The sequence below is a fragment of the Otolemur garnettii genome, unplaced genomic scaffold (genome assembly GCF_000181295.1).
Source record: "Otolemur garnettii isolate 467f Iridium unplaced genomic scaffold, OtoGar3 scaffold00003, whole genome shotgun sequence".
NCBI lineage: Eukaryota > Metazoa > Chordata > Mammalia > Primates > Galagidae > Otolemur > Otolemur garnettii.
The window spans coordinates 25,780,124-25,792,610 of NW_003852398.1; the positions used below are offsets into that span (position 1 = coordinate 25,780,124).

At 52.5% G+C, this 12,487-nt stretch overlaps 1 protein-coding gene across 2 annotated transcripts in view; it reads left to right on the forward strand.

Annotated features, from left to right (window-relative positions):
* CAMK2A (calcium/calmodulin dependent protein kinase II alpha) overlaps positions 1 to 12,487 on the forward strand; it is a 63,430-nt gene continuing 50,943 nt past the window's right edge. Inside the window, exon 1 of one of the 2 annotated variants that reach the window (XM_012808542.1) lies at positions 1 to 274. In XM_012808542.1, the coding sequence (XP_012663996.1) occupies positions 213 to 274 (62 nt within the window). In that variant the 5' untranslated portion in view covers positions 1 to 212. The remainder of the gene's footprint in view (positions 275 to 12,487) is intronic. The other variant, XM_012808546.2, reaches the window with a different exon arrangement.

Below are 12,487 nucleotides of genomic sequence, written 5' to 3' on the forward strand. Positions count from 1 at the left end.
GGTTGCCATGGGGACCTGGATGCTGACGAAGGCTCGCGAGGCTGTGAGCAGCCACAGTGCCCTGCTCAGAAGCCCGGGGCTCGTCAGTCAAGCCGGTTCTCTGCTTGCACTCGGCACGGGCAGGCGAGTGGCCCCTAGTTCCAGGAGCAGAGCAGCAGTGCCTCAGTCCTGGTCTTCCAGCTCCAAGCCTCGCCTGCCCACCCAGCACCAGGATGGCCACCATCACCTGCACCCGCTTCACAGAAGAGTACCAGCTCTTCGAGGAACTAGGAAAGTGAGTTGTGCCTCAGGGAGTTCTGGGGGGCACAGGGGTCGTTGTCTCAGGCCATGGGCATGTGCCTATAGTGCTTGGGGGTATGCCTGTGTACACAGATGAGGGCAAGCTGTATGGGTCTGGGGCACTGGAATGTGCACAGAGTGCCCAGAGTTGGGTGTGGGCATGTATGTGGGTGTACAGATATGCCAAGCCAACCAGGCAAGTGTGTGTGTGTGGTATGTGTGTGGAGGGTTGAAAGGTTGACAGTGTATGGCTGTGCTTGCACACACACATACCCATAAACACACACAGTCTGGGCACACATAGATTCTTAGAAACCAGGGTTAAAAGGGATCTTTCCAGTCAGCTAGAGCCAAAGCTGGAATTCCTTCTTTAGTTTCACTTGAGGTGGCCATCTGGCCTCCACTTAGATGACTCCATAACAGAGAATTCACCAGCTGCCATGTAACCCTTCCTGACTTTACATACCTGCAGGAACTGTGCAGAGTGGCCAACTTCTCCCTATAAGCACATCCCCTCCCCACCTCCCTCTTTCTAGCTTCTGCTAGGAGTGAAGGCATCAGTACAGTAGGGTTAACATCTGAGCAGCTGGTGGAGCTTCCTAAGTGTTGGGCGGCAGGGAGGGGCAATCAAGCAAGCTGGAGGAGGGGGCACCGCTGTATCAGGAGCTGGTGGTATGAAGGGTGCAGCAGCTCTGGTCCTGTGACAAAGTTGCCCAGTCCTGAGCTCATGTTCTGCCTCTGAGGACTGCTATGGAGAGAAGATTGGGACGATGAGGAGTGACAGAAGTGCCTTGGGGTAGCCCAGTAGGCTATGGAGTGTCAGCAAAGGGTCTGGATGCCCCTGGCTAGATTTGTGGAGGCTCCTGGGGTGATCAAGGGTTGGGTGCAGTTTGGAGGCAGAGTTTTCCCTGAGGGCAAAGGAATGACAATGCCATGGTGGGTTCCTGCTTTAGCAGCAAGAGTACAGGGGAGAGGGGCTCAGAGAGTTCCGAATGTGCATGCATCAGAGTGCGCTATGTTGCTGTGCATAAGGACTTCGGAGGGGAATTGACTGTGTTGTATGAGGACTGGATCTGGGGTACGGTTGTGTGCCCTGAGAGGGTGTTCGAGTATTCATGCCTGTGCACCAGGAAGAGGTACAAGTGTGCCCTGAAAGGGTGCATGTGTGTGTCACAGGGAGTGCTGTTGGTTGGGTTGCATGGGAGCCAGGGTGTGGACAAGTGTCACTGTGTGTGTACATGTGTGGCAGGTCAGAGCTTTATGCACATCAGGAAGCACTTGTGTGTGAGGTCTGGGGGTGTATAAGGATGCACATGTGAGATGTGGATGCAGTGGTGTTCTTGTGAGCTCTGGACACGAACATCTGTGTGAGAACCAGGGTCATATACACAGAGGGTATACGTGTGTGTGCATATGTGAGGTCTGGGCTCACGGACTTGTGTGGGAGTATGGATGTTGTAGGCGTGTGTGAGCTCTTGCTGGTGTCTGTATATGTGTGGGAGGTGGTCTGTGCTGTGCACAAGTAGGTGGCTGGCACACACAGACACTGGCACACTCAGGCTATCGACACTGACAGGCACGCTGCTGCTCCTTGTGCACACACACCAATGTGTAGATGTGTGTTCACTCTTATCTGCAGACTTCCTACATTTCTGAGTGTTTTTGTGCTAAGGGTAGGGATAGGAACAAAATATTTAGGATTGCTTTAGAGGACTGAGGCTGCCGTCCAAACTTGTTGAGGGGCCCCCTCCCACTGGTTTCCAGTGCTCACCTGGAACCCAAGAATTCCTTGATTTGCCAAGAGCTGCTTTGCAAGGAGCGACCACAGCTGGGTTCTGGCAGGACTGCGTCACAGAGTACAGCGAAATGGAGTTGAGATGTGACTCAAGTGCTCAAAGTGGAAATAAAAGTGATGTTTTGCCCCAAGAGGAGATGGATGTCATTAAGATTGGGTTTTGTGGGGGCAACTTAACAGAGAGCCCTTTCGTGAGCCTTCACAAGGAATTTCAGAGGAAAGGGAGCCCTGGCGTGTGGCTGTGGCAGGAAAACCGAAAGTGGCAGACAAGGCCAGGGCTTGTCTAATCAATTTCAGACCTCTTCTTTCCTGAACCATCAGTGCTCTTAACCTTTTTTTAGGTCACATATTCCTTCAGGAATCTGATGAAAGTCTAAATCTACATTCCCCAGAAAAATGCACAAACCTACAAAACACTGCACGCGCTATCAGGAGCTCACAGGATGCCAGGAAGTCTGTGCCTGGGCCTCAGGTTAAGGATGTTCCTGTCGCAGCAAAGGGGATGAGGTAGCCTGGCTCCACACCTCTGATGTCTGTGTAGAAAGGTCAGGGCACTTCACCAAGGAGGCCTGGGGGTCCCGCTCTGCACTCCAGTTTGAGCTGCCAGCAGGGCCTGGGGGGGAGCACAGACTGTACCTCACCACTCACAGCCCTGCCACATTGGGCAGGCTATGATGCCTCTTTCCCCCTACCTGTGATCTGGAATAAAGGTGGGCTGTGAGGATTCAGTGAGGTGGTGCATATGGAGACAGTCTCGGGCCTGTCGCAGGGTGGGCCTCTCACACAGCTGCTAGGGTGATGGTTTTCCTCCAAGGCTTGCAGAGCTGAAGGAAGGGATGGGGGCCTCCTTGATGTTTATCTTTTGCCTGGAGTTTGCCCAGTGTGGGGAGGGGGATGACCAAGACTTGACTCCCCAGGGCTAGCAGGGATGAAAGGATTCCTCTGTGAGGAAGAAAGAAAGATGCCTGCAGGGCCCATTCTTCAGTTGAGGACCCATGGTCCCTGCCAGGTAGGACACTGCAGTCACCACCCAAACGCCTAGCCCCCCATGCCAGAATCCACTTCAGTTATTAGCAGGGTGACTAGAAGAGACAGCTGGTTGTCCCTAAAAGGAAACAGGGGAGCTTCCCAAGGGCATCCTGGCGGGTCTGTCTGGGCAGGCCTTCCAAGAGAGCAGGGTGGGGCTGGCTACGGTTGTGGAGGAGCTGCTCCTCTTCTGCCCTGGGGATAGCCAGCTAGGAGGCTGTGGCTAGAGTCAGCGCCCTGGGCAGGGGGTTCTAGAGCCACTCAGCGCTACTGGGCTGAAAGTTCCTCATATGGATTCAGATGAGGCAAAAACTTGATTCAAGTTCTCCTAGAAGGTTGAGGTGGGGCTGTCTCTTGGGACACAGATCTGAGTTCACTCCCTTCTCCTCTGACCCCAGTCCTCCTCTCTCCCAGGGATGAGGTAAATGAAAGCCCAGACCCCAGTGGCCGAGAAGATTGCGGGAGGCAGTGACACTAGCTGCAGAGATCAGGGTGGGCTGGGGTGGCCAGGCCAGGGCTCCTAGCATTCCTAGTTTTCTCTGAAGACCAGAGTCTCTGAGAAAGACAGGAATGCTGGTAGTGGTGGGGGGCCAGGGGTGTGGAAGGACCAGCAGGCACTGGAAAGCAGGTTTGAGGATGTGGAGAAGATTTTCTAGCACTTGGCATCGATCCCACCCCCAGGAGAGGTTAGAAAGGCAGAGAATTGCCCTGCAGCCTGTGTAATCACTGGGCTGTACAGAAAGAGCCTCCAAAGGAGATTTTACTTGAGAGAGAGGGAGGGAGGCAGAGAGATTGGAGAGCTCAACCCACTCTTTTCTCTCTAGAAACAGGGATCTGAAATTGACTCAAGGCAGTGTTGGAGTTGGGGGAGGGGTTGCAGGGGCTGCACTTGGCCAGCAGAGTTGACAGGGAGCAGAGGCTGGCTCCCTAGTGTGATGCCCCTTCTCTCCACCATGGCTTTGCATCACGAAACTGGTGGGGCTGGGTTGATCCACGGGTGCAGCTTGGGGCCTAGGTCCAGGGTGCTCAAGTCTCCCCTGGACCCCAAACTCTAACATCTGTAGAATGTGATTGGCAAACCTACCTTTTCCGGCAGAGCTGATAGGAATGTGGACAGTGTCACACTGGAGAGAGAGCGAGCACCTGGGCATTGATGCACCACCCAAAGGTCTGGTGGTATGTTTATTCCACCTCTAATACCCTCTCCTATCCACAGTGCTTTGGGGCGGGGAGGCACTTCTTCCTCCATGAGCTCATCTCTGAGGGAGGGGGCAGGGCTTACTCATCTGTCTTACACAGGGAGAGACTGTGGCTCCAGGAGGTGGGGGGACCTGCTTAGGCGTCTGTGTTCAGGTTTCTAGCACCCAGCACATGGAAGGAAGGTTGCAGAGAGGGACCACTCCTGGCACTGTGTCTGGGGAACATCCTCTCTCTTGCCCTCTGAGAAGGGAAGAAAGCAGTGGCCTGGCGTGGGGGGAATTCTGAGCTGTTGCTGATTTTCTAGTCATGCTTGTGCTCCTAATTTACGGGACCACCCTGAGGGAATCACTTGTTCTTTGTGCCTAACTTACCATCTGTAAAATGGGAACCATAATACCTCTGTAGATGCCTGAAATGCCCCACTAGGGTTGCCACCCTCTGTGGCCTCCCTCTCTGGAAGGCACACGTGGGACTGCAGACCCCCAGGACATCAAAATTGGAGGGATCATGCAGACTGCTCATATAGTCCTTGCCTTGGCTTCTGGGAGCTAGCACCCAGAGAGAAGTGATTTGTCCAAGGCCACGGGGAGAGACAAGGCCCAGGATAGGGCACCAGATGATGTACAGAGGCCGGAAGCCAAATGATGAAAAACTGGTGGGGAGAGAAGACCTTAAGGAGTGGGTGGCAGGGACAGAGAAGGGGACAGGCTCTCCTTCCTCTCCTCCAAGCCATCAGAGCGGCAGGCACGCACATGTTCTGGTGCATGCTGCAGCCCTCCACCCCCACACAGCCGCCCCCACACAGGCTGAGACACACTGACACTCCACTGAGCCTCCCTCCCTCCCTCCCAACATCCCTCCACGAGCACACGGTAACACTGCTGCCAGCACCCCCTGCAGTCTGGGGCTGCGGCCCTCTTTGCAGAGTGAGGGCAGAGCCTTGGGATGCAATGTCTACATCCTGTTGCTGATGTGTGCACACACCTCCATCCTCGCACAAGCTCACAGCAGCACACATGTGTGCATGGACACACACACACTAGCTCTGACATGGCACAGAGCACACACAGGTCCACCTCCCAGGGCAGGGGTAGCGGACAATTCTGGCTGGGCTCTTTTGCTCTCTGTCTATCTCTGTCCCTCTGTCTCTCTGTGCCCTTCTCTGTATCTCTGGTCTTGCTCTATCTTTCTCTCATGCCCCATTGCCATAGTCCCCCCTCTCCTGCATGCAAGCTGCCTGGTGCAGCCCCACCTGCTGAGACCCAGCCCTGGCACCCCAGGTCCTCCTGGGTACAGCTGTCAGGTGGGACTCTAAAGCCAGTGAGATTTTCTGTGCTGGAGAGTGCTGAGGGCCTTGGTGTCCTGGAGTCACATAAAAGGGCAGGATACTTCTGTGATCTTGTATCCATTCAACAGATATTTCCTGAGCACATTCTCTGTTCTCAGCCCTGGGCTGAGTCTGGCATGTGCCACATGCAAGACTTATGTATTCTCTGCCCTCATGAGGTTCCCAGTCGGGTGAAAAGCCAGCATTAATTAAACCACTTCAGAAATTATTATTTAAATGCAACTGGATAAGGGCTATGGCCACAATCATGGAACTATGAGCTGCAAAGCGACCTCATCTAGTTGGGGTGAGGAAGAATTTCCTGAGGAGGTGAATTCAGGAACTGGAGGCTGAATAAGGATTAACTAGAGGGGAGAGGGTGAAACAGCTCAGACAATGGCTCTGAGGTATATGTGAGGGGAGCGTGTCAGTCCCACTCTTCTCTGGCCTGCTCAGCCATCCTCAGCTTTCAGATACTGGGTCTTAGAAAGAGAATTACAAGTCTGTAGATTATCTGGAAGAGGAGGGCCAGGCAGGGTGGTGAAAGTTTGGAAGCCAAATCAAGTGACAAGAGTACTGAGGAACTGGGGGATATTATCCAGGAGAAGAGGGCCCTCAAGCCTGTGTCCTCTCCTCCCGGGTTTGCAAGTGTGTCCCCGACTGAGAGGCCCCAGGAAGCAGAGCCGCTGAATGTGTAGGGTGAGGGAGGTGGCTTTCAGCTCAACATAAGGAGGAATTTTGTTTTCTTCTTCTTTTTTAAATTATTGATCATAGAAAGACTCACACAGAGGAACTTTCTAAGGGTCAGAATCGCCCTCCATCCCACAGATGGCCACAGCCTCAGGAGATGCCGCTATGCTAGCAGACCTGTGCAAATTCACACCACTCATCTGGCCATTTATCTCTCTTATGCTCTTCTAGGGAGATGCTTTGCAGTAAGAAGGAAGTGGGAGATGGTTTAGCGCCAAGGTACACTCAGTTCCATTAGGAATATCAAAGTAAGGAGTGCTCCACCGTTTTATAGATAGGAAGCTAAGGCCCAGAGAGGGCAAGGGCCTTGCCCATGGTCAGTCAGTGATGCATGAGAATTGAGCAATCCAGCCCTTTTTCACTCCAGTGACTGGCTGTCTTACACCTCAGGGCCTTTTTCTCCAACACTGGGACCTCTGAAAGCCTTTGCAGTGTGCACTGTGGACAGGCCAGGCCAGGAGGCTGTCAGAGGCTGGAGGAAAAGTAGCCCCTCAGTATCTCCCCTGCTCTGCTGTGCCCTGGCCCTGCCTCTAGGTACTGTGAATATTTTTCTACATTTCTTTTTGTAACCCATTCAAGAAAACCCATGCACAGCCAAAACAAGGAATATGTTGGAACTTCTGTTGGTTCAATGTTCTCTGCAGCAAATAGAATCTTCTGGTTCCCAGGCCTTCTGTGTCCCCCATGAAACTTCTGCTGGGTTGGCGTTTGGGGGGTGGGGCAGTGTGGGACAGCTCGAAGACACTGCGTCCCTGCAGCATCTTTGGAGTCTGGGAGTGGGCGGCTGCAGAGCGGTAGGCAGGGGGAGGGGAGAGGTGTGGTTTCAGTTAGAGGTCCCAGGATTTTCTAGCTGTGGAATGCTGTGGTTTCTGCTCACAGAGCTGCTTCAAGGAGCCAAGAAGAAGCAGGGGGTGGAGGGAGAAGTGGATCCTAAGCACTCAGCCTGTCTCCTCTGGACTATTTGCCATTTGAGGACTTACCTGGCTGGGTTTTGTTTGTTTATTGTTAAGAGAGGATACTACTGCTTACATGGGAGATAAAGAAAAATAAAAATGAGACAGGACTTGAAAATCACTTATCAGCAATTGATTTCACAGATGGGTATGCTAAGGCCACGAAGGGTAAAGGGATTTGCGGGAGACATTTGGAGGTGGGTGTTGCAGAAACACCTCATGTAGGGTTTTCTTTTTGTTTCTTTCTTTCTTTTTTTTTTTTTTGAGACGGAGCCTCAAGCTATCCCCCTGGGTAGAGTGCCATGGCATCACGCTCACAGCAACCTCCAACTCCTGGGCTCAAGCAAGTTTCCTGCCTCAGCCTCCCAAGTAGCTGGGACTACAGGTGCCTGCCACAACGCCTGGCCATTTTTTGGTTGCAGCCATCATTGTTGTTCGGCGCGTCCGGGCTGGGGATTTGAACCCGCCACCTTAAGTGTATGTGGCTGATGCCTTAGCCGCTTGAGCCACAGGCGCCGAGCCTCTTTTTGTTTCTTAATGAATTTGACCCTAGCCTTTTAATTGTTTTGGGAATTAGGAACCCTCAGAGAAGCTCATGTAAGCTGTGGGCACTCTCCACCACCAAAATGCACACTCACTCCAACACACAGAATGCTGTATATCCTTCCCTACGTATATGCCCCCTACCCTAAAGCCCAACTATGGACCCCAAGTTAGAGCCCCTTCTGATCTTAGAGTATCTGGCATTGGAAAATCAATGGACTATCAGTCATTAGTCCTGGGTTCAAGATTTTGGCCTCAGTTTCTTAAACTATGGTATGGGAAGGGACAGACTTCAGCAAGATATGGGGTATTCAGCTTCTGATGCAGCCACATATGGCCCAGTCTCCAGCTCAACAGGTGGTGCTGTTCCTGTGGCCAAGCCCAGCTCTCACCTTTTGCTCCAGTCTAACGTGCGATGTTCTGGGTGAGCTGATCATCTGGCCTGGGCAATAAGTTATTGACCACCAAGATGCTAACTCGCTCACAACTTACAAGTCTGTCTGCATTTGACCAAGAATTTTACAGTTCTGTATGCATTTGACCAAGAATTTTCTAAAGTCACCCCCAGCTTATCTCTGAGAGGTAGAATGCTGAAGTATCTCAACTGACAGTGGGGTATTTAGGGGAAGAGACTGGGCTTTGATGATGAGGTGCCTGTCATGTAGCATCCAAGAAAGATAATGAGTAGCTAAAAATATGGTATTAGATTCTGAAGACAAGAGGGGGCTATGAATGGAGATTTCAATCTTGGGCGCTGGTCAGTGGCGACAAGCGCTCTTTTGTGAAGCTGATGAAGGATATGCATCCTTTGCCCAGAATAACTCACAGACACAGAGTCATGTTTGTAAAATTTTAAGTGGTTTCATGAATGCCCAGAGGCTCCGCAGAGGTCACAGTTGATGGCTCCTGGTGGAGGAGCTGGAGGAGAAGTGAAAAGAGTATGGTTGGGGAGTACACGGGGAGCAGCAGTGCTGGAGAGATGGAGCTGTGAAGGTGCCATCAGTGACCCAGCAATCAAAGGGCGAATGAGCCCAAGTGCTGCAGTCAGTGGGGCCAGGTACCACTGGGGCTGGGGCAGGCTAGGCAGATTAGGACCAAGGGGGGCTGCAAGAGGTCATGGGGGGTGGGATAGGCATTGAGTGGGCGAGCCTGGAACAGGCCTTTCTTCTTTGGGTTGCCGGGGGCGGCAGCCAGATTGTGGTGGGTTCATGGAGTGTGGGAGGTGGGAAGAGGAGGCGGCGGATGTCGGACATTTGTTCTGGAAGTTTGGCAGCAAAGAGGAAGGGATGAAGGAAGCAGCCCAGGCTGCTGGGTCGAAAGAAAGGTTCTCATTGTTTTGTTTTATCTGGGGGAGGCTGTTTAATTTTCCAGAATGAGGGACACCCAGGTGTGTTTGAGGAAGCAGCCAATGAGGGGAAGACCCTAAAAACTATAAGGAGACCAGATAATCAGAACCCCAGAGTCCCAGGTACAGGCGAGTTTGGTGAGAGTGGTGCCCCAGGCAGCTCAATGGATAAGCAGTGCTCCTGTCTGCTGAGACCTACAGGCGTGGCCTGGGCTCTGAGTGACTTGCGGTGGGGCTGGGGAGGTTTCCTTTAGAGGGAGCTGGCAGCAACTGGTCTTGGGGAGCCAAGACCTCTCACAAATGGTCCCTGGAGAGAGTAGAGCTGGGGCCCCACATTCCTACCTGTCAAGAGGGGAAACTGAGGCCGAAAAGGATAAGCAAGCTGGCAGCCAAGGTGGGTGAGGACTCAGGTCTTCTGGTTCCCCATCTAGTGCTCCTGGGGCTGCACTTGGCCACCATGTCAACATTTCAGGATGTTTGAGGCCAGAAAGGGTGGTGGGTCCCCTGTGGGCTGGCAGCCAGCTATGCCCGGGACATCAGAAAGCCAGGCAGCCAGAAAGCAATTTCCCAGCGTGAATCTTGCTTTTCACAGCCCATTAGCATGTTCCCACATTCTCAGCCACGCTGGACCCACTGTGGCTGTGCCCTCTCTGTCTGTCTACAGACAGAGTGTTGGGCAGGGCGCCTGCCTGCTCATATTCCTGCCCACACACTAGTGGGGCAGGCCGCTGGGCCCTGGAGCTGCCCCTTCCCCTCTACCCCATGACCCCTCACACCCTTCCCTGGCTTGCTTCTTCCTCAAGCTTGGCAAACAAGGTCCATTTTGTTTTTGAGGATGCCAGCTGTTCTCAGCTCTCTGTGGATAATGATGTCTATACAAGGCATTGTTTCTTGAGCATTTACTATACCCCAGGGACTCTGCAAAATGGATTGCCTGCCTTATTGTCTCAGCAAATCCTTGAAACAATTGCACAGGACGGACACTATTATTATTGTCCACATTTTACAAGGGAGGAAACAGGCTTACTGAGGTGAAGTAACTTGCTCATAAATAGCTGAAGTGCAATGTGAACTGGTTGGTCTGATTCAAGAGTACCTACTATCATTTGCATAGACATGCACTTTCCAGCATGGTACTCACTAGCCATATATAACTATTTAAATAAAATAAAACTTAGAGTGAGGTACTCAGTCCTGTTAACCACATTTCAAGTGCTCTGTATGTGGCCAGCAGCTGCCACATTGGACAACTCAGACTATTTCCATCATCACAGAAAGCTTTACTGGACAGTGCTGGTATAAAACATTAAATCTGGAAAGGCCACTGTGTTATTTAGCCTCATCCCTACCCCAGCTTCCATGTTGCAGATGAAGAAACTGAGGCCCAACTTGGGGCTAGTTCCTGCCCAAGACCTCTCAGCAGGGCTGAGACCTGAGATTCAATTCCTCCAGTGTCTGTCTGTCTCTTGCATACACCTTCTCTGCCCACACTCTGTGACCATTTCCTATGGACACATACTTCATACCCAGGGTGACACATGTGTGCCTTATCACACCAAGGACCTCATAGCATCACGTGCTCAGGGGCTAGACATATGCACCTATGGCTAGACACACACCCGTTGCACCCAGGACCCCCCCGGAATCCAGGAACACTCCTCCTCACCCTTTTGCACCCAGAAACATTCCCCACCTTCCACCTCTCCCCCTTTGCACCCAGGAGCACTTTCACGGGCACTCCCAGGACCACCCATGGGTACCTCCCAGACACACAGGGCCCTCCCAACCAGGCCTCATCCCTTCCTCTCAGGGCCCCTTAACATCCCCCTCCTTTTGCTCTCCTCCTTGCCTCTCCTGCCCTGTCTTGTCCCCAGGATCCTGCCTGCCCAGCCACCTGCTGGCCAGCTGTTCAGCTCAGGGCTATGGGGGGAATGGGTGATGGGCTGTGGCTACTCACTGGCAAGACCAGAATACAAGAACTTGCCTTTTTTTAACTAAAGCTTTTTAAAAGGAGGTTAGGGCTACCAATTCACTGCCCTCACTCTGATTTCAGCTAGGGCTCTCCTCTGATCTTCCCCCACCATGGCAGGCAGGGATGAGCCTCATGCATGGAGACTTGAGGCTGTGTAGGTGGAAAGAGGGGCTCCCTAGCTAGGACCCTTTCCTTGCCCCATCTGTCCCCTTTTCTATCCCCCTCACCACATCCGGTGTACTTGGCCCTGTACCAAGTGCTTTGCACCAATTACCTCACCTCATCCCCCCACAAACCCAGCAGGTAGATGCTATTATTGCCCTCTATGGGAAGAAACAGAGAGGAGACGTGCCAAGTTCAATGTCACACGGTTAGGGGTGAGTTAGGATTGGACGACAGGTTTTTGTGACCCCAGAGCCTCTGCTCTTGAGAACCACTCTTCTGCCTTTGGTAGAGTCAAAAGAAAAAGTGCAGATGACCTGGATTCTCTCCACAGCATCACCAGAAATATGCCTGCTCACATGAGGCCCTGGTTTCCCGATCTGTTCAATGGGGGAATCATAATTCCAACTTCATGGGGTTGCTGTGGGGTCAGGAAGGAGGCAGTGGTGAATATGCACTTGAATAGAGGATGCCTTCTGGGCTTGTGAGGGGCTTGGCCTCTGGATCGGTGGCTCCAACTGATTTTGAGAAACTCTTTCCTCTGAGCACCTGATAAAACACGGGATGTTCTTCAGGGAGTTCAGGGGCCCTGCACCGCCCCACCCTTGGCATGGACCCTCTTTTTTGCTCTGAGAAAAAAGGCCAGCAAGTGGCTTTTTTTGTTTTATGGCTTTGGCTCTCACGTCCCCAGTAACTTGGGCCAGACCCCAAGGTTCATGGGGCCTGTCGTGCCTCCCAGCACAGAGTCCGTGTGCAGCCCCATCTGTGCTGACTTCCAGGGAAGGCTATTAGCAGGACTTCCCCAGAAGGTGGGAGGGCAGTGGCCAGCTGGCTGGGAAAGAATCACCTGGAAAGAGTTAAATGAAATTAGATTCCCTAGGCCCTACCCAGCGGTTCCGATTTAGTAGGTCTGGGTAGGGCTTTGCAGTTTGTAGTTTCAAAAGATTCCCCAGGGGATTCTGACGCAGCCAGCTTGAGAACCACTGATCTAAGGTCTTTACCCAGAATGGAGTTTTATTTCTCTAATGGAATGAAATTTTATTTCACTCTTTCCTTCCCTCTGTCCATCTATCCTGCCATGCCTCTGTCCCTTCATCCACTCACTGTGCACCCAACAAATATTAACTGAACTCCA